The sequence below is a fragment of the Mandrillus leucophaeus genome, unplaced genomic scaffold, assembly GCF_000951045.1.
Source record: "Mandrillus leucophaeus isolate KB7577 unplaced genomic scaffold, Mleu.le_1.0 Scaffold3, whole genome shotgun sequence".
Classification (NCBI taxonomy): Eukaryota; Metazoa; Chordata; class Mammalia; order Primates; family Cercopithecidae; genus Mandrillus; species Mandrillus leucophaeus.
Window position 1 is genome coordinate 15,510,092 of NW_012103142.1, and position 26,793 is coordinate 15,536,884.

A 26,793-nucleotide genomic window follows, 5' to 3' on the forward strand; every position below is an offset into this window, starting at 1 on the left:
TCTCCCATTATTATTGTATGGGAGTCTAAGTCTCTTTGTAAGTCTCTAAGGACTTGCTTTATGAATCTGGGTGCTCCTGTATTGGGTGCATATAATACCTAAGACAGTGTAAATGTTATGTAAATAGTTGTTATGCAGTGTCACAATTGGTGAGTCCACAGTTGTGGAGCCTGCGGATGTGGAGGGCCAACTGTATTTTATTCTGCTACCGGGGTGCCTTGGAGATACTGCAGGTTCAGTTCCAGACCACCGCAATAGACCAAATGTCACAATACAGCAGATATCTCAGTAAAGTGAGTCACATGAATGTTTTGATTTCCCAGTGATGTAAAAGTTATGTTTACATTATACTGTATTAAGAGTTCAATCGTATTATAAAAAAAAAAGCAATGTGGATACATTAATTTTAAAATATTGCTAAAGATTGCTAACGATCATCTGAGCCTTCAGTGAGTCACCATCTTTTTGCTGGTGTAGGATCTTGCCTTGATGTTGATGGCCGTTGACTTAGTGGTTGCTGAAGGCTGGGGTGGCTGTGGCAGTTTCTTAAGATGAGACAACAATGAAGTTTGCTGCATCAGTTTGCTCATTTAGTGAAAGATTTCCCTGTAGCATGTGACACTGTTTGATAGCATTTTACTCACAGTAGATCTTTCAAAATTGTAGTCGTTTCAAACCCTCCTTCTGCTTTGTCAACTAAGTTTATGTAATATTTTGAATCCTTCATTGTCATTTCAACAGTATTCACAGTGTCTTCACCAGGAGTAGATTCCAGCTCAAGAAGCCACTTTCTTTGCTCATCCATAGGAAGCAACTCCTCATCTGTTCAAATTTTATCACAAGGTTGCAGTAATTCAGTCACATCTTATGCTTCACTTCTAATTCTAGTTCTCTATTTTCACCACATATACAGTTACTTCCCCCACTTAGTCTTGAAGCCTTCAAAGTCATCCTTTAGGGTTGTGATCTGTTTCTTCCAAACTCCCATTAATGTTGATATTTTTACTTCCTCTCATGAATCACAAATGTTATTAATGGCATCTAGAATGGTGACTCTAGAAACCTTTCCAGAAGGTTTTCAATTTACTTTGTCCAGATTGAGCAGAAAAATCACTATCTATGGCAGCAATAGCCTTACGAAATGTGGGCTGGAGTTTAGTGGGGTGATCTTGGCTCACTGCAACCTCCGCCTTTCAGGTTCAAGCGATTCTCCTCGCCTCCCCAGTAGCTGGGATTACAGGCTCCCAGCTACTTGTATTTTTAGTAGAGACGGGCTTTCACTATGTTGGCCAGACTGGTCTCAAACTCGTGACCTTGTGATCTGCCTGCCTTGGCCTCCCAAAGTGTGGGGATTACAGGTGTGAGCCACCGCGCCTGGCCGAAATGTATTTCTTAAATAAGAATACTTGAAAGTTGAAATACTCTTTGATCAATGGGCTGCAAAATGGATATTATGTTAGCAGACATGAAAACAACATTCATCTTCTTGTACCTTCCAACAGAACTCTTGGTTGATCAGATGCATCATCAATATGCATTAGTATTTTGAAAAGAATCTTTCTGCAGTAGGTCTCAACAGTGGGCTTATAGTACTCAATAAACTATGCTGTAAATAGATGTGCTGTCATCTAGGCTTTGGTTTTCCATTTATAGAGCATAGGCAGAATAGATGTAGCATAATCCTTTTTTTTTTTTTTTGAGATGGAGTCTTGCTCTGTCGCCCAGGCTAGAGTGCAGTGGCGCGATCTCGGCTCACTGCAAGTTCTGCCTCCCGGGTTCACGCTATTCTCCTGCCTCAGCCTCCCGAGTAGCTGGGACTACAGGCGCCTGCCACCACGCCCGGCTAATTTTTTGTATTTTTAGTAGAGACAGAGTTTCACCATGTTAAATAGGATGGTCTTGATCTCCTGACGTTGTGATCCGCCTGCCTCGGCCTCCCAAAATGCTGGGATTACAGGCGTGAGCCACGGCGCCCAGCCAATGTAGCGTAATTCTTAAGGACCCTTGGATTCTCAGAATGGTGAATAAGCAATGACTTCCACTTGAAGTACCAGCTGCATTAGCCCCTAGCAAGAGAGTGAGCCTGTCCTTTGAAGCTTTGAAGCTAGGCTTTGACTTCTTTCTACTTACGAAAGTCCTAGGTGGCACCTTTTTCCAATGGAAGTTTTCATCTCCTTTGAAAATCCATTTAGCATAGCCACCTTCATCAGTGATCTTAGCTAGATCTTCTGGTTAACTTGCTGCAGCTTCTCTGTCAGCACTAGGTGCTTCATCTTGCACTTTTATGTTATAGAAATGACTTCTTTCCTTGAACCTCATGAACCATCCTCTGTTAGCTTCAAACTTTTCTTCTGCAACTTCCTGACCTCTCTGTATTCAGTGAGTTGAAGAGAATTAGGGGCTTGCTCTAGATTAGGCTTTAGCTTAAGGAAAAGTTGTGGCTGGTTTGATCTTCGATCTGATGACTCAAACTTTTTTTTTTTTTTTGAGACAGAGTCTCGCTCTGTTGCTGAGGGTGGAGTGCAATGACGCGATCTTGGCTCACTGCAGCCTCTGCCTCCCAGGTTCAAGTGATTCTCCTGCTCAGTCTCCTGAGTAGCTGGGATTACAGGCGCCTGCCACCATGCCCAGCTAATTTCTGTATTCGTACTAGAGATGGGGTTTCACCATGTTGGCCAGGCTGGTCTTGAACTCCTGACCTCTGGTGATCCTCTTGCCTCGGCCTCCCAGAGTGCTGGGATTACAGGTGTGAGCCTGGCCTCAAACTTCCTTCATATCAACAATAAGACTTTTACTTTCTTATCATTCATGTGTTCACTGGAGTAGCACTTTTAATTTCCTTCAATAACTTTGTCTTTGTATTTGCAACTTGGCTGTTAGTTGCAGGAGCCTAGCTTTTAGCCTATCTCAGCTTTCAACATTACTTCCTCACTAAACTTAGTCATTTCTAGCTTTTGATTTAATTCAGAGATGTGTGATTCTTCCTTTCACTTGAATACTAGAGGTTGTTGTAGGGTTATTCATTAGTCTGATTTCAGTATTATTGTGTCTCAGAGAATAGGGAGCCCTGAGGAGCGGGAAAGGGTAGGAAATGACCAGTTGGTGGAACAGTTAGAAGACACACAGTATTTATTAAATTTACTGTCTTATAAGGACACAGTTTGAGGTACCTCAAAACAATTAAAATGGTAACACTAAAGATCACTAATCACAGATCATCATAACAGACACAATGAAGAAGTTTGAAATATTACAAGAATGACGAAAAGGTAATACAGAGACACAGAAGGAGCACATGCTGTTGGAAAAATGGCATTGATGGGCTTGCTTGACACAGCGTTGCACAGATCTTCAATTTGTTTAAAAAAATTCAGTTATCTGTGATGTGCAGTAAAGCTAAGTGGAGTAAAACGAGGTATGCCTGTAACTGTTTTCAGAGGTGAAGTACCTGCGCTTTAACTATATTTTATCTCTTGAAACAACTGAGAGCAGCTATAGTAGGGAATTGAATATTTGGAGCAAGGTCACTTTTTTTTTTTTTTAATGAATTTACTTCTTTTTTTGATCTATAATAGATTGTCATGCAGATACCATGGAAACTGAAGTCAGAATAACTGGATTTAAATGCAGTCAAGTTCCAGCTTTGCCCTTTGCTGGCAGTATGGTATTAGACAAATCACATAATTTCCCTGTTTTCTCCACTTTAAAGTGGTATTTTGACGGACTACAGTAAGATGGGCTCTAATATATATATATATATTTTTGGAAAGAAAAGTGGCTTTTTAGAGAAAATTTGTTGCAGTTATGGAACACTGATTTCAAAAATAAGTTAAAAGTTAAATACAAAGTATTTATATAGCTCTCTTGAGTGTGTGCTAATGTATATTTCTACTATTAGGAATGATTTATCATGGGACTCCATTTTGAAATACATTTTTCTTTCCTGTTTCAGTATAACTAATACTAGAAGTTAAATTTAATGAAATGCCTGCTAGCAGAGTATATAGTTTATGAGTATGGTAGGTAATAGAGAAAAGTTTAATCTGGGATTAAAAATTAACCACAGGTTACTAGATTATAGTCAGAGACAGCAGTATGAATTTATGTTTAGTTAAAACGTGTGCAGGTAGATACAGGAATAGTTTTGAGTATATATGTGTGTGTGTTTATATATGTGGGTTAGCGTGCACACACAAATATTTGTATTCCTCAGCTCATATTGCTCAGAGGGCCTAGAAGCAGTACCTCAGTAGCCGTGAGTACATCCAGTGCTCAGATCTTGATTTCCAAATACTACTCTCTGATAAAAGGAAGGACTCCTTGGAGAAATGACTGATTCTAGTGTTTGGGGTAATGAAGATACAAAATAAGCCTGGAGCATGTTGTGGTGGCAGAAAATTAAGTGGTTAAAAAAACAGAAGGTGGGCCTATGTCAAAGCAACTTAGAACCCAACCTGAAGGAGTTCCCAATATCTAGAGCTGGAACAGTTTGAGCAGCACAATAATCTAGTGTTTGATTATTATGTAAAATAGAGCATAAGTATACATCAGTCCATACTGATATAAATAAATGGTTGAATAAACAGGGGAGAAAGGATAAATCGAAACAAAAATTCCAAGTGATAATTCTAAATACTTATTTCCTTTTCCGCACACCCCCTGTCTCCCTTCCAAAAGCTTTCCTCGGGCGTGAAATAGACTAAAGAATAGATAGAGCCAGGCGTGGTGGCTCATGCCTGTAATCCCAGCACTTTGGGAGGCTGAGGTGGGCGGATTACGAGGTCAAGAGATCGAGACCACCCTGGCCAGCATGGTGAAACCCTGTCTCTACTAAAAATACAAAAATTAGCTGGGCATCGTGGCACGCACCTGTAGTCCTAGCTACTCAGGAGGCTGAGGCAGGAGAATTGCTTGAACCGGGGAGGTGGAGGTTGCAATGAGCTGAGATAGTGCCCCTGCACTCCAGCCAGGTGACAGAGTGAGACTGTGTCTCCAAAAAAAAAAAAAAATAAAAATAAATAAAATAAAAGGAATAGATGGATAGGGAAAAATAGTAGCTTAGTAGCTTAGTAGCTTTATAATGGAGAAACTTTGCAAGTACTGCCTTTACCAAGTGATCCAGGTTAATGTCACCAGTGATAGGTTATATTGATACCATGTATTCCCTTCACCTCTGTGATATTCTTCCCCCAAGTCCATGAGCCTGGTTGGGGAAAACCTCAGACAAACTAAATTGAGAGACATTCTACAAAATACCTGACCAGTACTCTTCAAAAATGTCAAGGTCATGAAAAACAAGGAAAGCCTGAGAAACTGACATTGACCAGAAGAGGCAAAGGAGACATAATGACCAAATACATTGTGGTTTCCTGGATTGGATTCTGAAACAGAAAAAGGACATTAGTGGAAAAATTGATTAAATCCACATACAGTCAGTAGTTTAATAATAACGTACCAGTGTTAATTTCTCAATTTTGAAGTGGAATGTGGTTATACATGCTGTTAACATTAGGTAAAACTGAATTAAGACTGTGGGAACTTTCTACTACCTTTGTAACTCTTCTGTAAATCTTTTTATTCCGAAGCAAAACTTTTATTAAAAAAAAAAAATTACCCATAGGTGATCAACAACAATGGATAATACACAAATTAATAAGGTAGTTTTTCAGATGTTTATGTTAAAATTCAGGGGAAAGCTGTAATTTAAAATTCACTGTCCATTGAAAATAAGCTTCCTATTGGGACATTAAGGTGCATGTTCATCCTGGCTAACTCAGTGAAACCTCGTCTCTACTAAAAATACAGAAAATTAGCCGGGAGTGGTGGCATGGGAGTGGTGACTCCCAGGTCCCAGCCATCTGGGAGACTGAGGCAGGAGAATCGCTTGAACGTGGGAGGTGGAGGTTGCAGTGAGCCGAGATCGCACCACTGCACTCCAGCCTGGGTTGCAGAACGAGACTCCGTCTCAAAAACACACACACACACACAAAGGTGCATGTTATTTTGTAAATCTGTGAATATGGAGTGTGGATGGTGGCACTAGGCTTCTTGTAAAAAGCTCATGTCCCTATTACTATTTCAGATAGCTATACTGAAGAACCATGGTAGTCAAATTGGGCTGGAAGATGAATAGAAATGCCAAATTGTCTTTGTGGCTTATTATGAAAAACTTCAGACACCGTATGTTTGTTTTGTGACAAACTTATGCCCATTTCATTGTCCCTTTGCAATGTGTTTGTCTTCCAGTTTTAAAAGTATTTTACAAAGGATATTGAACACAAGGATCTATGAACTTAATGTACAGAATATTATCATTTTGCCACCTTGTTTCGGTGTTACTTTGTAATAAAGAGAACGTTACAGATGAAGTTGAGTTCTCATCATCTCCTTCTCATTTCTCTTCCTTTGCAGGACCACCTGTGTTCTTAAGCTGTATGTATCCTTTAGTCCATAGTTTTACACCTATTTGCCTGTGCATAAACAAATAGTATTTTGTGTGATTTAGACATTTACATAATTGTATCACATTGCACCTTTTCTTTATATTTAAGGTGAGATTTCAACATGGATACATAGTATAGTTGCATCTGTTACAAATGGGTTTTATAACACTAGTTAGCTTATAGGTAATTAGTAGAGAGAATGATGTCAGGACAATGAGAAAGTGTGTTTGTTTATTTTCTAGGTAAGAAGAGCTGTAATAAAGATAGTAGGATTATGATTTCAGCAAGAAAAGGGAAGCAGCTTGGAGTTCTTTTGTATCTTAATACTTTTTTTTTTTTTTTAAAGTAACCATCTGTATCTCTAAGGATATCTTCCTCAAAGTTTACAGTTCTGGCATTGAAGGCTCTTAAATCCTGGTGCTCACCTTCACTGTCTCAGCATCCATAAGCCAACCAACATTCCTACTTAATTGTTTTTTGTTTTACATTTTTAATAGCTACTGAGGAATTCTTCAGTCATGACTGCTTGGTCAGTTATTGCCTATCTTTGTAGGTTCTAGTTATTATTTGTTTTCGTTTATAGTGTTGAGTTCCCAAAGTTGCATAGGTTTAGAGTGGTCTGCAAACTCTGTTTTTTATATAGTCACTGGTATTTTTAGTGTTTGATTCTGAAGTTTTCACATAATAAGTGGTATTTTAGTTTTTTTTTTTTTTTTCTCCCAGAATGTAAGGTGTTTAAGACTGTCCATACAGTATTACAGGGGAGACCCCTTTACTACCAGTTACTTTCTAATCTCTGCATAGTATTCCATTGTCTGGCTAAGTATTACATAATTTTTGGATATTTAGTACTGTTTTTCAATTTTTAGCTATTAAGAAATTTTTAGCTACTAGAACTTCAGTAAACATCTTTTTTGGGGTATGTGTATAACTGAAGATTTGCTGACTCCTAGGGTGTGCACATGTTCAACTATACTAGATGTTTTTGGATTTCTCTCTGAAGTAATTATACCAATTTAAAAACATCTGATACCATAAAACTTAAAAAAAATTTTTTTTTGGCGGGCGGGGCAACCTTACAGAGGTACAGTAGTATCCACCATGTTGTGATGTTTCATTTTCATGATTACTAGTGAAGCTAGGCATCTTTTCACATTTCATTTCCTTGTGTACAGCTTGTTCAGATATTTCTTCTATTTTTACTTTGAGTTCTTGTTCATATTCTAGTTAATTTCTAGTAGTTCTCTATGTATTCTAACCGCTAGACTTTTGTCTTCTTTCTGCTTATGTGTCTTTTATTCCTCATAAATGCTTTCTGTGACTTGTCTGAGTATAAACAACTTTACTATTAGTTGTAAAATTTTTATTTTTAGTATGTCATTAATCTTTTTTGTGTTTAGTATGATTAAATGTTTTTCACTTGGAAAGATAATAAATAGTCTACTTCATTGATTTACTTTTTTAAGTCATTTTATTTTTATTTTGTAGCTACAAATCATAAACTATATCTTATTTATTTGTTATGTTTAAGAAGTAAGCTAAAATTGAGGAGAAACCAGGCTAACTTAGCAGATGTTACTACATTCTTAACTTCAATGTTTTAGACTAAAGTAGAGAATAAAGATTTATTTGTGGGTGTAACTTTGATTCAGTATCAATGTCTTAGCTGGTTCATATTTGGCACTTGGTCATTGGAGTTGCTACTTTGTAATTGAGATAAAACACATTCCAGTAAACAAATGCTTAGCAGTTGACTATGACATACTTTGGGGTGTGGTGGGAAGAATCTTTCCCACAATTTATTGGGGGAAATACCGGTGTAAAAGAGGATAAATTGTAATGCCTTACATGACTGAATGGCAGACATGTGATAAGATGATAGGTGCTACAGAATCTTTGAAAAAACATCTTTCAGAAAGGGGATTAAAAGTAAAATTAGGCTGGGTGCAGTGGCTCACACCTGTAATCCCAGCCCTTTGGGAGGCCGAGGCAGGTGGATCACCTGAGGTCAGGAGTTGGTGACCAGCCTGGCCAACATGGTGAAACCCAGTCTCTACTCAAAATACAAAAATTAGCCGGGCATGATGGCACGCACCTGTCATCCCAGCTACTGGGGAGGCTGAGGCAGGAGAATCACTTGAACCCAGGAGGCGGAGGTTGCAGTGAGCCAAGATCATACCACTGTACTCCAGCCTGGGTGACAGAGTGAGACTCTATCTTAAAAAAAAAAAAAAAAAAGTAAAACTTAATTGGTTCTTAAGGTAGACGGTTAGAGTACTGAGTGCATTGTAGGTCTGGCAAAGGTATTAGATAATTTATGGTAAGAAGATAATTAGGCAAACTACTTTGGCTGAATGAAAGTTTTCGTATGGGGGAGTAATGGGATTTAAGACTAAAACCTTGGGTAGGGGATACAGTATATTTTGAAGGTTGCTTAAAGATATTTAAAATTATTTAATAAATCTGAATGAGAAGGAAAGGTTTTCCAGAAAAGAGAGTTGGGGCTATGAAGTATAATAGAGATCAGAGCTCTACATTGAGAGTGTAAATGAAGGGATAGATAATGGGCTAATAACACTTTATGTCTGTGTGAATACTTTACGTGTTCACATACGTTACTTCACTTTATTCTCATGTCTTTGAAAATTAGGTGTAGGGAATGGTCATTTTTACCCAAAGTCTCGCTGGTAATATGGGCTAAAGACTTGATAGTAGTTAACTCTATGACAGGCCAATGTCAGGGCTCTTTTTAGATGAAAAAATGCGTCTATGATATGTGCTGGTTATTAGAGAAATGTGATCATTCTGTAACATCCTGTGCTTTCGAGACTCTAAGGGCAAGTGATATAAATCCTAGTCATTGAAATTTTCCAGTAGCATCAGCATAGTTGAAAGATCTTAGCATTATAAAATTAAAAGTGTTTTTGATCACTTTTAGAATGGACTCTGGAAAAGGAAAAAAAAAATCGAACTGTTTTCTCAAATTGCAATTTGATGGAAGTACATTTTTTTTTTAAACTAAACAAATTTCAGAAGAAAGACATTTGACATAAGGGAATTTCAAAGACTAAAGATGGAATGCAAAATATGTGGGAAAAAAGTAAAAATACAGGTAATTAGAAAATGAAGCTGGGCTTGAAATGCATAGTTGTTTCTAGAAAACTTTGTAAAATGGATTTAATCATTGTGGTCTACCTCCATCTCTGGAAATTTTGCTGAAAACTAGTATTTTATTATACAGTTTAAGGAAATTAGGAAGTTCATTTTGTAAGACAGGATAGCTTACTTTGGGGTACTAACATCAAAATCTTAATGGTGGCGTAGCACAGGGAAATACTACATCCTTTCATGCAGAGTTTGTTTGGTCCAGCTAGCCAGGTCTCTGTGCTACTTTTCATGTGGCAGCACAACCGTCCGGGCTGTTTTAGTCTTGTGGCAAGTCCTTATCAATCTGTACTTTTGTAATTTTTGAGGACAGAGCAACAGAGCGTAGAAAATCACGTTCCAGTTTTAAATGTTTCCCTGTGGAAGTGATACACATTACTTTTGCATTTCACTGGACATAGCAATGATGTCGTCATGTGTACCATCAAAGGGGCAGAAAAATACGATCTTGCTATATACGCAAAAGGACAGTAAAACTAGAAACACTGGTGAGCATTAGTAATGCCTATCACACCAAGCGTATGTGTTGACTGGTACTCATGAAGTTGTTTTCATGATGTGCAATGGATGCTTTGTTTACTTGATTTTATAGCTTCTGGATTGAGAGAAGATCCTGAATTGGTTAGAATTGGGCCATAATACTGGAACAGAAAGTTAGAGGTGACACCAAATAAAATAAATTTTCCCATTTATATACTTCCCATTTTTTTTCAGTGCGAGTGACAAATGATGTTTTGGTTTGCTTATGAAAAGTTAGAAAACAGAAAGGACACTAGAGGCTGAGATTTTTAGTTTCAGAGTAATTGAGATGTAAATAGGAAAGTCATGGACAATTAACTGTTGTTCTTTATTAAAGTTAGATCATAGCCGCCTGTAATCCCAGCACTTTGGGAAGCTGAGGTGGGCAGATCACGAGGTCAGGAGATCGAGACCATCCTGGCTAACATGGTGAAACCCCGTCTGTACTAAAAATACAAAAAATTAGCTGGTCGTGGTGGTGGGTGCCTGTAGTCCCAGCTACTCAGGAGGCTGAGGCAGGAGAATGCTGTGAACCCGGGAGGCGGAGCTTGCGTTGAGCCAAGATTGTGCCACTGCACTCCAGCCTGGGCGACAGAGCAAGACTCCGTCTCAAAAAAAAAAAAAAAAGTTAGATCGTAGCATATGATTCTACATTTAGTGCAGCACTTCAGTGTATATCAGTTCTGTAGTTTTTTATTTCTGCCAATATGAATTAGTTGCTAATAGTTGTCCCCTCCAAATCTCATGTTGAAATGTGATTCCTAATATGGGAGGTGGGGCCTGGTGGGAGGTGAATAACCCATGGAGGTGGATCTGTCATGAATGATTTAGCACCACGCCCTTGGTAATAAATGAATTCTCACCCAGTTCACTTGGGATCTGGTTATTTAAAAGAGTTTGGAACCTTCCTCCTCTTTCTCTTGTTCCTGCTCTCACTATGTGATGCACCTGCTCCCCTTTCTTCTTCTGCCGTGATTGGAAGCTTCCTCAGGCCATCACCAGGAAGAGATGCTGGAGCCATGCTTGTATAGCTTGCAGAACTGTGAGCCAATTAAACCTCTTTTTTTTTTTTTTTTTTTTTTGAGACAGTTTCTCACTCTGCCACCCAATCTGGAGTACAGTGGTACAATCATGGCTCACTGCAGCATCGGTATTCTGGGCTCAAGTGATCCTCTCACCTCAGCCTGACAAGTAGCTGCGACTACAGGTGTGTGCCACCATGCCTGGCTAATGTTTTTTCTATTATTTTTGGAGATTGGGTTTGCCATGTTGCCCAGGCTGGTCTTGAACTCCTGGGCTCAGGTGATATGCCTGCCTTGATCTCTCAAAGTGCTGGGTTTGCAGGCGTGAGCTACCGCGCCTGGCCCTAAACCTTTTTTTAAAATAAATTACACAGCCTCAGATACTTCTTTATAGCAACACAGGAACAGACTAATAACAGTTGCCAAGTCTTCATGATATTTCTTTATCATCTTTTAGATCTTTTGGTGGATATAGACAATTTGGTGTATAGTTTAGGTATTTAGACTTTGGAGCCTGGCAGACTTGTGTCTCCCTGGGTAAGTTATTTAGTATTTATGAGATTTTTTACTACCACTTCTATCTGCTGAATAAAGGGATATTAATAGTAGTTATCTTACAGTGTTATGAGTGTCCAATGAGATGATGCATTAAGCGTTTAATCTAGTAGACAGTGACTGGTCTAGAGTTAATGGCTTACTGAATTTAATGTGTTGTGATCATCATTTTACATAAATAAGATGGAGTGGAATGAAGTTGAATAGAAAATGTCAGTTTATCCCCCTAGGTAGAATGGTTAAATATTGTTTTGTAAAACTTTTGTGTCAGGTGTTGTTGGGGGAGGTTCTGAGTGTGTGTCCTTAAGTGTGTTTATATGTGTATATATACTGGGGTTGTTACAAAGGTTTTCCCCCCTTTATTCTGAGGAAAATGGGAGACCTCAAAGAGAACAGTGAAATGATCAGATTTGAATTTTAAAAATCAGAATATTGAGTTATGATTTACACAGTAAAATACACCCATTTTAAAGTGTATTTCTGTGAGTTTTGACAAAGGTATATACCTGTGCAGCTAGCATAACATTAAGATATTGGAACATTCATTATCTGCAAAAACTTTTGTTCTATTGCATTTGTGCCTTGCGAACTAGTGGCAACCACTGATAGACTTTTTGTCATTCTAGATTAGTTTTGCTTTTACAAGAATTTAGTGTAATTAATAACGATTGTCTTTTTTGTGTCTGCTCTCCTTTGCTGTGTATGATCTTTTAGAGATTCAGCCATGTGGAATGTAGCACTAGTTTCTTTTTATTGCTAAGAAGCATTCCATTTTATGTATACCACAGTGTTTATCCTCTTTTTACCTGTTGATGGATATTTAGATTGTTTTCCGTTTCTGGATATCATGGGTAAAGCTGTCATAAACATTGATATATGTCTCTTTGTGTGAACATATATTTTCATTTCTTTTGAGTAATACTTGGGAGTGGGATTGCTGGGATATATAAGAAACTGCAAAACTATATTCTAAAGTGATTGTCCCATTTCACATTTCCATCAGCAGTGTATGAATGTTCTAGTTGGTGTACTTCTTTTTAAAAATCAACCACATGTCCCTTTTTGCAATAGTTGTGACAGGCTTTTCAGTTTTATTTAGATAGTGCGTCTCTTCAATATTCCTGAAAAGAGTCTGAATTCCCCAGGTACTCTCTGTTGTGGTATTTTTTAGTAAGAGACGTGGTAGTACTGTGGCATATCCATCCCTACACTCTGCCTCTTGGTGTTCCAATTCAGTTGTTTTATTCTTACCTATTTGCCACTCATTTATTTATTCAGATATTTACTGAGGTTCCTTGTGCTAGGACTTTTTATAGGTGGCAGGAACACAATTGTGAATAACACAGGTAAGTTCACTCTTTTTTAATGAGTTTATGTTCTAATGGGGGGGCAGACAACTATGCAAAAGAATAAAGTTAATTTTTGATAGCCATAAGCATTTTGAACAGAAAATAATGGGGAGGGTGGAAAATGTCATTGATACCTTAAGTTGGGTGATCTAGAATAACATCTCTGACAAGATTTGGCCAGTAAAACACAGGAGAATGCAGAGTAGATAAAGAATCAATTCCCTTTGAGAAGGATCCCTGAAATTAGAAAAGGTAGGCTGCATGTGATGGTTTGGGTTTCCAACTACTCTACTAGAGCTACTTCAGGAAGAAGATAGCTTGGCGTTGTGACAGGAGTATGGCCTTTGGAATCAGGATGTCTAGACCTCTGTTTGACGTCTTTTGATCATCGTGTGCTCTTGCCACTGTATCCACACAAGTACCTGTTGTGTATTCTTTCTGAAGATGCTTCACTCTAGAGCATGAGTTTCTTCCTGTGTCAAAACAGGGAATCTCCTCTGTTAGGATTGTTGGTAGCAATTAGATTTTGTATGTATATTCCTTGCATGTAGACATATAGTGAAATTTATTATTTCATCCTGTTACTTTCTTGTTCAAGAAGTGCCCATTCATATCTGAAAGGACAAATTGGAGAAGAAAATCACCTAAATTATTAAATTAGTCAACAAATTTTTTTGAATGCTTATAATATACTGTTAAGTATTAACAATAAAATAGGAAAAAATGCAGAACTTTTCTAATTGCCCTTTTAAAAGAAGTTAGTAGTTTTCAAGGAAGGAGAAAAATAAAGAGGAAAATAGTTAAAATGAGAAAATGTGGAATTAGCAGTTAGCTTGATTAGTCTATTTGCTTAAACTAGATAGTAAAAAAGATTTTAGTGTGTTAGGATTTGAGTATAGGTTCTAACTTCTTAGGGCAAAACAAATTTTGTTAGGTCTTTTCTGTGGAATTAAAGTCTTGTATTTAGGAAAATGATCTGTGGAAATGATCTTTTTTTTGTTGAGTCCTTTGGAATGGAAAAAAGTAGTTCATTTTAGATAAGGGGCTAAATTGACTATGGAAAGTTGTTTCAGTTACTGAGACTGGGAATAAAGCAGATATCTCTGGGGCCTCGTTATTAAAAGCTGAAGATTTGTGTTCAAATCCTGGTAGAAGTATTAGTGGTAAAAATATTTATAACAGTCAATATTGGTTGAGGACCTTGGATCTAAATATAAGCTTTGTTTTCCTAAAGAGGGAATCTATGCTGAAAAAAGTAAAATGAGTTGTGTCAAAGTCCAGTGCCTCACTTAGTCTCTGTTAACAGTTGTGGGGAGGGGCTTCCCACTACGTTTCCACTGATACCTGCCTTGGCTGGAGAGGCAGATGTACTTCATTCGCGCTGTCCATATGGCCTCCGCTGACAGCCAGCAGGGGGAAGGTGGTTTGTTTTCACCTAGTGTGGAGGAAAGTCCCAGCTGTATACTTGGCCTTTTCTGGCAACCACACTACTGGTGGGTGGTGGTTGGGGACGAAAATGGAGTCTGTGTTGGTGATTGGGGTGCCTTATTACAGCCTGATGAGGAAGTCTAGGTTCCCTACTTGGTCATTGCTACCAGGGGTAGGACTGGTGCTACAGTTTTTTTTTTTTTTTTTTTGGTCCCTGTGGTGTTTGACTGTGGCAGAGTGGTTATTGTCTTAAGAGCTCTCTGTCTTGCCAGTCTGCCTGTTTTCCTGGTCATTTGGCTAGGGCCAACACTGGTGGGCTTTTCTTGGAGTTTTTTTTTTTCTTCTCTGCTTGCATTGGCATTTCTAGATTGCAGACTTCTCCAGTACCTAGCCTGGGATATAGGCAAAAAGAATATTAATGAATTCACTGCCGTGTTGTTCCTCAGATTCTGAGGAACTTGCTCAGTTCCTGTCCCTGGCTGGTCTGCCTTCTTTTCAAAATTTAATTAATTATTTATTTTTTACATATGTAAGGTCCAGAGCTTTAAACTATATTTAGCAGGAAGAATAGGGAAACACCTACTCCATCTTTCTGTAAGGGAAAATTCTAGATGGTGATGCTTGTAATGCACATCCATAACAGTTGCTTATCTTGCTCATAAGTAAGGTTTACTCAGTCTAAATACTCATAATTATAAAAGTTCTTTTCTATTAGAAATGGCATAGTAGGCCAGGCATGGTGGCTAACGCCTGTAATCCCAGCATTTTGGGAGGTCAAGGTGGGTGGATCACCTGAGGTCAGGAGTTTGAGACCAGCTTTGCCAACATGGTGAAACCCTGTCTGTACTAAATATACAAAAATTAGCTGGGTGTGGTGGTGGGGGCCTATAATTCCAGCTACTCAGGAGGCTGAGACAGGAGAGAATTACTTGAACCCGGGAGGCGGAGTTTGCAGTGAGCCGAGATCGCACCACTGCACTGCAGCCTGGGTTGCAGAGTGAGACTCCGTCTCAGAAAAGAAATGGCATAGTAATAGCTGTTTGTAATCTGTTGTTGTTAAGCCAGTGTTTGGAAGTTTAAATATTACCATTAAAAAAGAAGAATGGATTTGCATTCAGCAAAAAGGTAATAAACATAGTTGATATCCTTTAAGTTATGACTTGCTTCTGAAGATTAAGATAACACATGAGATTTAAGGTAACCCTCACGCCTGTAATTCCAGCACTTTGGGAGGCCGAGGCGGGCAGATCACCTGAGTTTGGGAGTTCGAGACCAGCCTGACCAACATAGAGAGACCCTGTCTCTACTAAAAATACAAAATTAGCTGGGCATGGTGATACATGCCTGTAATCCTAGCTACTTGGGAGGCTGAGGCAGGAGAATTGCTTGAACCTGGGAGGCGGAGGTTGCAGTGAGCCGAGATTACGCCATTGCACTCCAGCCTGGGCGACGAGCGAAAGTCTGCCTCAAAAAAAAAAAAAAAAGATAACCTAACAGAGCAAGTGACTAATTGTAGACATTTAATAATTATTGGTGGACTCTGTTCACTGCTGGGTTTCATATAAAAGGGTGTAGAGTCTGATCACCTGAGGAGGTTGAGGAGGAACAGGTGAGGAGGAATACTTAGAAGGTGCATTTGGTAGTGAATTTTACAAGCGCCAGAGCACAGAGAGTCATGGAAAAAGTGGAGCAATATCAGCGGAATGTTATCAAAAGAGAAGATTAAAGTATTTTTATTAGCTGTACTTAAAAGAGTGTTAGCAGGACAGTATTTGTGGATAAGGGGATTCAGTCTGTGAATAGTGAAGCAGTTTGTTTTTGTGAGCTTTGTATAGTGATCCTGGAGGTGGTACCACTTAACTATACAACCTGTTACTGTTATAATGTTTTTATTTTGCTGCTTTAAAAAATAAGTGGATATGTTAACAGAAGATGTCTCAGGTGCTGGTAAGTGAACTATTACTTGTATTTTTAAATTTAAAATGAAATTTTGATCCCTTTTGGAGACTTTCTTGATCTTGATATAAAGTGTTAGACTTTTTGATATAACCAGGAAGAAGAAAACAAAAATTACCCAGTAAGTTTTTCAGGAAGCTGACAAATGAATAAAAATCACTCAGATGTTTTTCTTGGTTCAACCTAAATTTCTAGCAAGTTTTTTCTCTTCATTTAGAAAAAAGATTTTTAAAAAGTTAGTTTGAAAAGTTATCTTGTATTTAAAAATGCTTATTTTCAGTTTATTTGCATATTTCCATAAATTAAATAACTAATTAGACATTAGATCTTTAAATATAATTAAAATCCTTTTTAAAGCTACTTGAAAAATTAGCAATATGAAGAATAGGAAGATAATCTGATGGATGTATATAGCTACTTTGGAAAGTCTCATTCATTTTAAAAAAAAGACCACGTTTTTTTAGAAGAATGCTGATTTAATTTTTGACTGTTGGTATTCCAGTTTTCATAAGAAGAAATATTTAAGTAAAGGAAATGACAATTTGGTGTTTTATGGTGTTTAGTTTTAAAAACCTTTTACTTTATGAAACTGTTAGATCTTTTGGATGGAGCTCAGTGATGTTTTCCAGTATTTATAGAAATGTATTGGCGACTTTAATAGAACAGTTCAAGAGTTAGTTTTGTAATAGTTCATTTAGAGAACATTTTGATGTTTGATTTACTTTCATTAATTGGAGACAAAAAAGGGAGAAAACCTTGCAGATATTGGAATATTAAATGGAAGACAAGTTTACTTGCTAATTGGGAATTGTAATGAAAATGGTAGATATTAATTAGCTTGACTGTAGTAATCATTTCACTATCTACACATATGTCAAAAGATGTATACCGTAAGTATATGCAATTTTTATTTAGAAAAAAGAACAGATCTCGATTTCCACTTGTGTTGAATATGTTGCTTAAGCAAGAAATAAATTTTCATTGAAAATAAGTAAAAAATAAAAATAAAATACAGTTGGAAGAATGCCAAAGTTGTGTATAGTTATTGATGATACATCGTTGTATGTTTTCTGTTACATACTGTTAAAGCATTAACTCTTTTACACATATTAAGAGTAATTCATTCTGTGACTTATTTTAGATAATACTATTCTGAATTCCACATAGACTATATTCAGTGAGTTGGAGAAATGCTTTAGATAGGTAATACTAGAAAATATATATAAGGATTTAGATTTGGTGAAGTGTACTCACACAGCATATGTGTCTTTTTTCAAATGCCCTGTAACAATGTGACATAGCACTATTATTGTAGGCACACCAAATCTTTTATTTTATTTTAAATCACAGAAATAATACATGTCGAAATAAAAGTCAAAGCAGTATAGAAGTATCCATTGTGAAAAGTACCTTTCTTTCTTTATAACCCTCCCTCAGCTTTCTTCCATGTTTAGAACTTTGGTAGATAGCTTTAAAGACTGTTTCCTATAAAACAAATCTTTTAAACGAAATTATTTGTACCATTTCCCCGTTTTATATACTATTCTTCACACTGTAAATACAAATTCAAGAAATTCAGTACATCATTATATATAAATGATGTTAATGTTTGCCTTGCACTTAATCTGGAAAGTTAAATTCTTATTTTTCCCCTTTAGGAGTTAATACATTTTGTTTCTGTTAAGGTATTTCAGATTGGTCACTACTGTAGAAATAATAAACTAGGTATCAGGAAAGTTGAGTGCCAGAACTGGGCTTCTGGGATATCTCCTGCTCTTGCTCCTTGGACCCAGCATGACTTGCCTGCTGTGTCACTCTCATCTGTGGCCTCGAGGAGTCTAGCATTCTTGAGAGAGAATTTCCCATGTAACCCTGATGTTTTTTCAGTTAGAAGAAGTTGTAAACACATTAGCCCTCATTTTTTTGCAGTTCTTATTCTTAAACACCTTCATCTAGGCCTGAAGGTGGAAATGACATTTTTTAGATTAACAAAACTATTATGAAAAATGTGACCATTATAAAATATTGGGTTATTTTCATTTCATTTCAATCATTGTGGTATATCTGAAAGAATGAATAAAGAGAAAAGTTCTTAAGTGTTTTTTTCCACTGTACTTCACTTGGCTCTCATTTACATTCCTAGATAGAAAAAAGGAAAGGAGTAGGATGCCATTGACAGTGAATTTATGTAACTTCCCCCACCCCATTTCTACTTTTGCCTTCTCTAAATGCAGGAGGAATCATTTAAATAGGAAATTCCTTTGTCCAAAATGTAGAGAGCTATTGTGTAACAAAAAGCATAGTTGCAGAGAGAAGTTTAGAAACTTTCAAAGTAGTCCTGCTATATCTGTCATTTTTGTTTTCCTTGCTGATTTTGATCTATTGACACTTAGACAATATGTATTGATTTCATATTAAGGACAGTTTTTCTTGTTGGCCATTTTTCTTTGAACTTAAGTGCTTTAGTGAATACCCAGTTTCATTTAATCACAATAAAAAGGAAAATCAAATGACTCGAAGTAGTTTTTCCTGGATATTCCTTATATATTATTACTTATATATTCAAAATAACCAAAAATACTTCAGGAGTATGGTAGGCCATTTTGTTAGGTTAAAATCTAAATCAATCATTTCTAGACTGTGTTTTAAAATGTAAGCCTAAAATTAGCCAAAGCTAAAATAGTTGGCAGTGTATACCAGATAAACATTTAATCATTATTTTCCTTATTTTTTAGTAATACCACTTTTCCATATTGTCTGATTATGCTCCTGTAAAGTAGGAGATACTAATTTTACATACTTCTGGAAATCCTGAATGTTAAATTAAAAATAAGTATATTCCTTAGATTTTAATTAGCTTAAGCAGAATTATTACTGTGTTTAGGAATTTGGTGATTAGGTAACCTGCCTGTTTCATTTGAGAAATGAAACGAAGTTCTTGACTTCTCACCTGGTTTTTATTATTCTTTGCGACCTTTGAGTCTACGGAATACAAGTAAATTGCTTTCTGTTTTCAAATCATGATAGTGGCTACAGCCATGATAACTAGATTACTATATGGATATATTACAGTATGAAGGAGTGGTTTGTGAATTTTGTTGATTATCTTTTTAGTTGGTTGTTTTTGTTAATGCAATCAAAATTATGTATCTTTGACTATCTTAATAGATGAAGAGTAGATATACCCTTTGAGCTTCCCCCACCATTTGCATATGTATTTCAGTTTTTATCCTCTTGTTGTACTTCCTACTTCTTATCTATGAAGCAAAACCAATCAGTATAGCACATTCTTATGTATATGGAGATTATTCATATTATATTTTTTCTTGACAGGTTTTGTATTGACATTACCTATCGTGCAGGTGACTTCCCTCATTTGAAGTATGAGATTCAGAGTTTTTCAGAGTTTGCTTTGACTATACATGATTGCTTTCCAAGTGAGGATTCTTTTTTACTACATCTCCTGAAGTTATTTTCCAAGTCAGGAAAGGAAGTGACGTTGGTAGGAAATAAACACTGCAATGTTAATATGTATGCTATTTCCTGGCTCTTTAGGTAAAAGTGAATGAAGGGCAGAGGAGGGAATAAACACTGGAAGCCTTACTAATACCTTAGGTACTAGGTAAATTTTGCTATATTAGGTAAAATTTGCTATTGCAATTGATAGCCAAAGAGTAGTCTGGTAGAGGCACTATGTTTCCAGAAACTAGGGAAAAGAGTAGGTTGGTGAGAGTATAGGTGTGTGTTTCTAGTAGTAGGGGATTGTAGCTCGGAGGAGTTCCAGAGAAGAAGGTGGTGGACCTCACAGCAAACTTTACCTTATTTGTAATTTTGCCTAGAGCCTTGAGGTCTAAGCAAAATTGTACCTGTGGCACCATCTTAGTTGGCACTATGTATTTAGAAAGCTGTAAACCTGAGGTGTTTTCTATTCATTGTAGACTATAAGATTTTTTAAGTTGCTTCCCCCTTTTATTTGTATCTTTTGTCCTCAGAAGATTTATTATATCTAATATTCTTAGATATGATTATGTGCCAGAGAAAATTGAAGGTTCCTAAAATGGTTCCAGATCTTCAGCAATGAATTCATACATCATGTTCACATTGCTTTACAGCAAGTGAACGCAACGGAGCCAGGATTTGTATATAGTTTGTCTGTCTCCTGAACCTGTCCTCTATGGCAGGCGATACTATTTCAAGTAGTACAAATATAAATTTAGTGTCTATTGAACCAGGAATTTCATTAAGGAATAGTATTCGTTCAGTGACTTATTTAGGCTGATACTTGTGGATATATATCACCGGAACTTATTTACAAGGTAATAGCTTTTTTACCTTTTTAACATAAAACTGAATGTTATTTTAAAATTTGTGGGTTTTGGCTGGGCAAAACTAGTACCAGCACTCTGGGAGGCCAAGAAGAGAGGATTGCTTGAGCCCTGGAGTTGAAGACCAGCCTGGACAACATACCAAGATGCTATCTCTACAAAAAAAAAAAAAAAAAAAAAGTGTTTTTTGATGATAATCAGCTTTTAAGACTAAAAAATTTCTTTAAGAATTCTAATTTTCAGTTGCTATGCCAGAGATTCCGAAACTTTCTTGGTTTACACAACACCATTATTGTCTCAATCCTTATTTCATGATGCTTCTATACCAAAAGAAGACCTAAGAGTTGTTGTTACTGTTGGATTCAAGTAACTTAATAAATGTTTATATTTTAACAATTTAGCCATTTAAAAAATAATACGCAGAAACTGAAAGAAAAAACACTTTATTCTTAATCAGAATTATTACTAATGAAATGTGTACACCTTTTGGGCACTGCACTGTTGCAGAAAACTGAGAACTGGAGAGACGATATGAAGGAAACAGGAGGGTTGTTTATTTAAGGTATGTACCAGCTCAGCTTTTTGGATATGAATCCACTGAGCCGGTGCGTACCTTAAATAAACAATCCTCCTGTTCTCCATACTGGTCTCTCTGGTCCTCACTTTCCCGCAACAGCACAACTCTCAAATTTTGAAAATTGATAAGTTACTAGTACTCTTCTTTCCTGTTCCACATTGATTTTTAAAAAAATATAGCTATTAATAATTATAGTACATAATAGTTATTTAGCATTGTATTAAAAAACTAACAAATTATCAGTTCTCAAGTATTTGAAGTATGTTTTATAAGAATCCTTTTCGGCCGGGCATGGTGGCTCATGCTTGTAATCCCAGCACTTTGGGAGGTCTAGGTGGGCGGATCCCCTGAGGTCAGGAGTTTGTGACCAGCCTAGCCAACGTGGTGAAACTCCATCTCTACTAAAAATACAAAAATTAGCCGGGTGTGGTGGCGCGTGCCTGTAGTCCCAGCTACTTGGAAGGCTGAGGTGGGAGAATTGCTTGAACCTGGGAGGCGGAGGTTGCAGTGACCAGAGATTGTGCCAGTGCACTCCAGCCTGGGCAACAGAGTGAGACTGTGAGACTCTGTCTCCAAAAAAAAAAAAAAAAGGGAAAAGAATCCTTTTCACAAGATACTTTTAAAACAGTCTGTAATACTTTTGTAATCATAAGAATTTATAAACTTGAAATAGAAGTATTCTATTGTAAAGGTTAAGAAAAATATACTTGGTTGGCTCCCGAGGCTCACTACCATAATCCCAGTACTTTGGGAGGCAAGGTGGGAGGATTGCTTGACCCCAGGAGGTTGAGGCTGCAGTGAGCCATGCGCTCCAACCTAGGTAACAGAGGGAGACCTTGTCTGAAAAACAAACAAAAAAGTATATGTATACACACACACACACACACACACACACATATATATACACACACATATATAATACTTGCTATATCAAGTTAAAATTGTTACTTTTAATATGAATTGTGTGAGGTAGGTATCCAGCTTCATTCCCTATTAAATATGGCATGTTTTTCATGCACAGTGTATCTTAAGGTTCCATCTTTCCTCATTTTTTCTGTTTTAAATCAAGTTTGTCTGTTTATGGATTTCCTATTTTGTTTCATTTATCAGTATATCTGTCTTTATACCAATAGCACATTGTTTAATTGTATCGTTATAGTTTTCCTTTGTATTTTCGTTAACAAAAACTCCTGCTTTCTTTTCCTTGAAGTATTTTCACTGTTCTTAGCCTTTTGTTCTGTATAATTTTAGAAACAATCTAACATTTTTATATACTTGAATTGCATTGATATATTACATCAATTTTAAGGGAGAACTGATATCTTTATGATACTGAGTTTTCAGTTACTGAACGTGACATAACTTTGTTTTTGTCTTCTTGTCTTTCAGTAATATTTTATACTTTTCAATAATGGTTCGCATGTCTTATTTTATAGCCATGACTTAGATCAGGGGCTATCAAACTACCAGCCCACAGGACAAGTCTGAATACCACCTGTTTTTGTAAGACCCATGAGCTAAGAATGCAAGAATTTTATAAATGGTTGGGAAAAATCAAAAGGATAATATATTATGACATAAAATTATTTGAAATTAAAATTTTAGTTCCTATAAGTAAAGTTTTATTGGAACATAGTTATATTTATTCATTTAAATATATGACTGCATTTATACCACACATAGCAGTGTTGATGGTTGCAACAGAAAGTGTATGGTCTGCAAATTGTAAAATATTTACTATCTGGCACTTCATAGAAAGTTTGTTTACCCCTGACTGAATTATTGTTTGTCTTTGTATCTCAGTGTTTCTTTGTAGTTGGGGTGGGTGGTAGGGCTGGGATTTGAGCCTGTCTTTCCTTTATCTTCATCTCCAGTTCTGATGAAACTTAAACTCATGAGTCACTGTTACCAAAATGTGTTTTATTCTTCAGATATGTTTGAGTAGAGCAAAGGTTGAAAACTATTGATATTGTGATTTATATTGTAATTACTGTAGCTACTTTTTGGTATTTTACATTTGAGGATTTAATATTAAAAAAATAGCTTAAGTTGCCTCTTTATATTTCCCCTTTTGTAGGAAATTAAAAGAGAGACGGAATTCAAGGATGACAGTTTGCCCATCAAACGGGAAAGGCATGGTAATGTAGCAAGTCTTGTACAACGAATAAGCACCTATGGACTTCCAGCTGGAGGAATTCAGCCACATCCACAAACCAAAAACATTAAGAAGAGTATGTAAATAATTCCTTTCCTGCATAATTACTTCAGAATAGAAGGATATTTTTTAACTGTTTCTAAATTAAGAAAAATTAGTTCAGTCTTTTGTAGACGACTGCAGTAACTTCCTGCAAATTCTTTTGTTACTAGTTATTGCCCTGTGTAGTCAATATTAATTTTTAGTCATGTACAATCAGTAACAAATCAGTATCATTATGAATTAAAGCATGAGGCTCTGTTTTCTTTCTTACCTTTCAGACTCTACTGAATGATTAACATTTTACCTTAACTGTATTTTAATACCATTTATTTAGTGAGATTCTGAAATATCTGCTGATTCTTAGCATAGATACAGAATTTTGATGTGCCTCTTCTTCAGTTGTTAAACATCTGAACATAAACATTTCCAAGGTGGTTGGCCTTGCAGATTACCTTGTAAGGATTTGGTACTGTGTAAATATGTTAGGGGAACAACTTGGCAAAGAAGGAGAACGTTACATTTGAAATCAGATGAGTGTTTGAGTCTGTCTTATGACCTCAGAAAGATCATTTAAACTCTTGAGTTTTATTTGCTGTTGGTGAGACGGTGGTTAAGAAAATAAAAAAGGTAATATTGCTGTTCTCAAAGAGCTTACGTTCTTGGAAAAGAATCTGTTATTTAAGGCCGGGTGCAGTGGCTCACGCCTGTAATCCCAGCACTTTGAGAGGCCTAGGTCGGTGGATCACCGTAGTCAGGGGTTCGAGACCAGCCTGACCAACGTAGTAAAACCCAGTCTCTACTGAAAATACAAATCAGCTGGGCGTGGAGGCACTTGCCTATAATCCCAGCTACTTGGGAGGCTGAGGCAGGAGAATCGCTGGAACTCGGGAGGTGAGCTGAGATCTGCCATTGCACTCCAGTCTCTGCTCCAGAAAACAAAAGAAACTGTTATTTAAAAAGTGTAGAATATTAAACATGTACAAAGAATTACAGTGTTATGGGAGCACATAGCAAATGTTTTAACACAGTAAAACCAGAAGAGCCTTCAGAGATTGATTTTTTTTTTTTTTTTGAGATAGCTAGGGTGTCACTCTGTTGTCCAGGCTATAGTGGTGCAGTCACAGCTCACTGCACCCTTGACTTCCCAGGCTTATGCAGTTTTCCCACATCAATCTGCTGAGTAGCTGTGACTACAGGTGCGTGCCACCATGTCTGCTAATTTTTGTATTTTTCTTTGTAGAGATGGGGTTTTGTCATGTTGCCTAAGCTGTTCTTAAACTCCTGGGCTCAAGTGATTTGCCCCCATTGGCTTCCCAAAGTTCTGGGATTACAGACGTGAGCCACCATTGCATACTTATTACTATGGTCAATTTGGTTTAACCCATCTATACCTATTGTTCCATTATTGGAATGCTAAGAATGTAGGAGTTATTACTATCCTGCTATTCGAGGTCATTGCTAAGGTCTGATTGCAAAAATTAAAAAAATTACAACCTCTGGCATAAATGGGTTAATAGTTAATGAGTATTTAATCACATTTACTTTAATGTCTTTGAAATTATGGTGTATAAATCCCCGTGTACAAAATATTCTACAATAAAGAAATTTTGTTTACATACATTTCCCAAATTGTGATTATAAGGCTATTATTAATTTTTATAGAGTTCTCTTATGTCTCAATCTATTATTTTCATACACTGTCATCTGTCAAGTTTGAGGAAACCTCTACTTTTGGATTACATCATCCTTTGATTATTTTCATAAAATGAAAAGAGGTTGTCATAAAAATGAAACAGATTTTATGACACTTAGACTAATTCAGGGGTTCTGTTTGTTCTTTGTTTCTCAAGGAAATACAATGTCCAGGGGATATTTACATATTACATATACTGCTTTCTAGCATTATTACCTCAAGGTGGATGGTTTCAGCAGTTCTGATGGTGTTGAATTCTGAAACTGCTTGGGGATTGGGGGACAAATAACAGTTTTATATCATACAACTGAACCTGTATATAGAATTTCTGTGCTCAGGGAGAATTTTTAGAGTAAAACCCACAGGAGGTTTTTTCATGACCTCTGTCCATAGTAAAATCCATTGACAACTTTCTTTCACTCTAGGGAGCTATAAAGGGATATGGTTTTTCTTAAGTAGAGGTTAGACAAAGAAGTTGAAGGTTCTGAATATTTTTTCACTTTATCTTCTAATAGGAAAGGATACAGTAAATTTTGCCTTTCATAAGAACACTGGATGTAAATTCTTTTCTCTTGTAAGAAGGAAAAATCATTATGTAGTTGGTGCCAGGAAGCTTAGGCCTTTTTTTCCTAAGGATCTTCCATAACTTGTTTTTAAAGTACATGTGCTGCAAGGACTAAATTGGTCATTTGGTCTCGGCTAACATTTAAAGCAAGATGCAGGTTGTTTTTGCTTTTCTGTTTTCCTGTCATTTATGTATTATTTTATGTTTATTAAACTTGATATTATTTTTTGTTACTGTTTGGATCATATCTCTAATTTCCAAAATAGATCACTTATTTAAAAGTGACTCATTGTATTGTTACGTAGTAGCAGATACAACTAACCAGTACTATTAATGTTAATTTAAAAAACCCAAAACCATTGTATTAATGTAAGGTTGATAGTATAAAGACTGCAGTATATATGTTCAGTTTAAATCCCTGTGTGCCAAGACAAAGTGAATCTGTGTATGTGTTGAATTTTGTCTAAGCAACTACAAAGGAGAGGTTCAAATAAGTGTAATGATGTTGAGTATCCAAAAACTGGATTGGACTAGTGAGCTGTTCTTCTCTAGACTCCAGTATATTGGCTTTTTTGGGGTAGTAATGAAGCTGTGAAAACTTTTGCTATGATCCATTACTAAGCATGGTAGCTCATTTAGTAAAACAAGGAAGTATTAATTTTTTTTAGAGCAAACATAGAATAGTGCTTTACAGGAAAAAGTTGATTACTATACGTTGCTAAAGTCAGAGAAGAAAACAAATGTACATTTCTCAGAGCAAAAACAGGTTGCAAGTCACATTACTTCTGACACCCTTGTAAAATCAGCCACAAAGATAATGGTAAAATATTGTGTTTAGAGAGTAAATAATTGACGTGTTTCAGCATCAGAATATTAACAGTCAGTGTGGAATGTTGGTAGATGTTTCACTTTACATTTGGAAGAAATTGATACCAGATGAAATCTCTTGGCACAAGTGAGGGAATACATAGTGTTTGCTAATTGTATTTCCTTAGTAGT

The 26,793-nt window shown here is 36.6% G+C and overlaps 1 protein-coding gene across 1 annotated transcript in view; it reads left to right on the forward strand.

The window, feature by feature from the left end:
• Positions 1-26,793, forward strand: part of CD2AP (CD2-associated protein) — a 165,150-nt gene that overhangs the window by 30,944 nt on the left and 107,413 nt on the right. Inside the window, exon 3 of the mRNA XM_011986877.1 lies at positions 23,417-23,570. Coding sequence (XP_011842267.1) covers positions 23,417-23,570 — 154 coding nt within the window. The remainder of the gene's footprint in view (positions 1-23,416; positions 23,571-26,793) is intronic.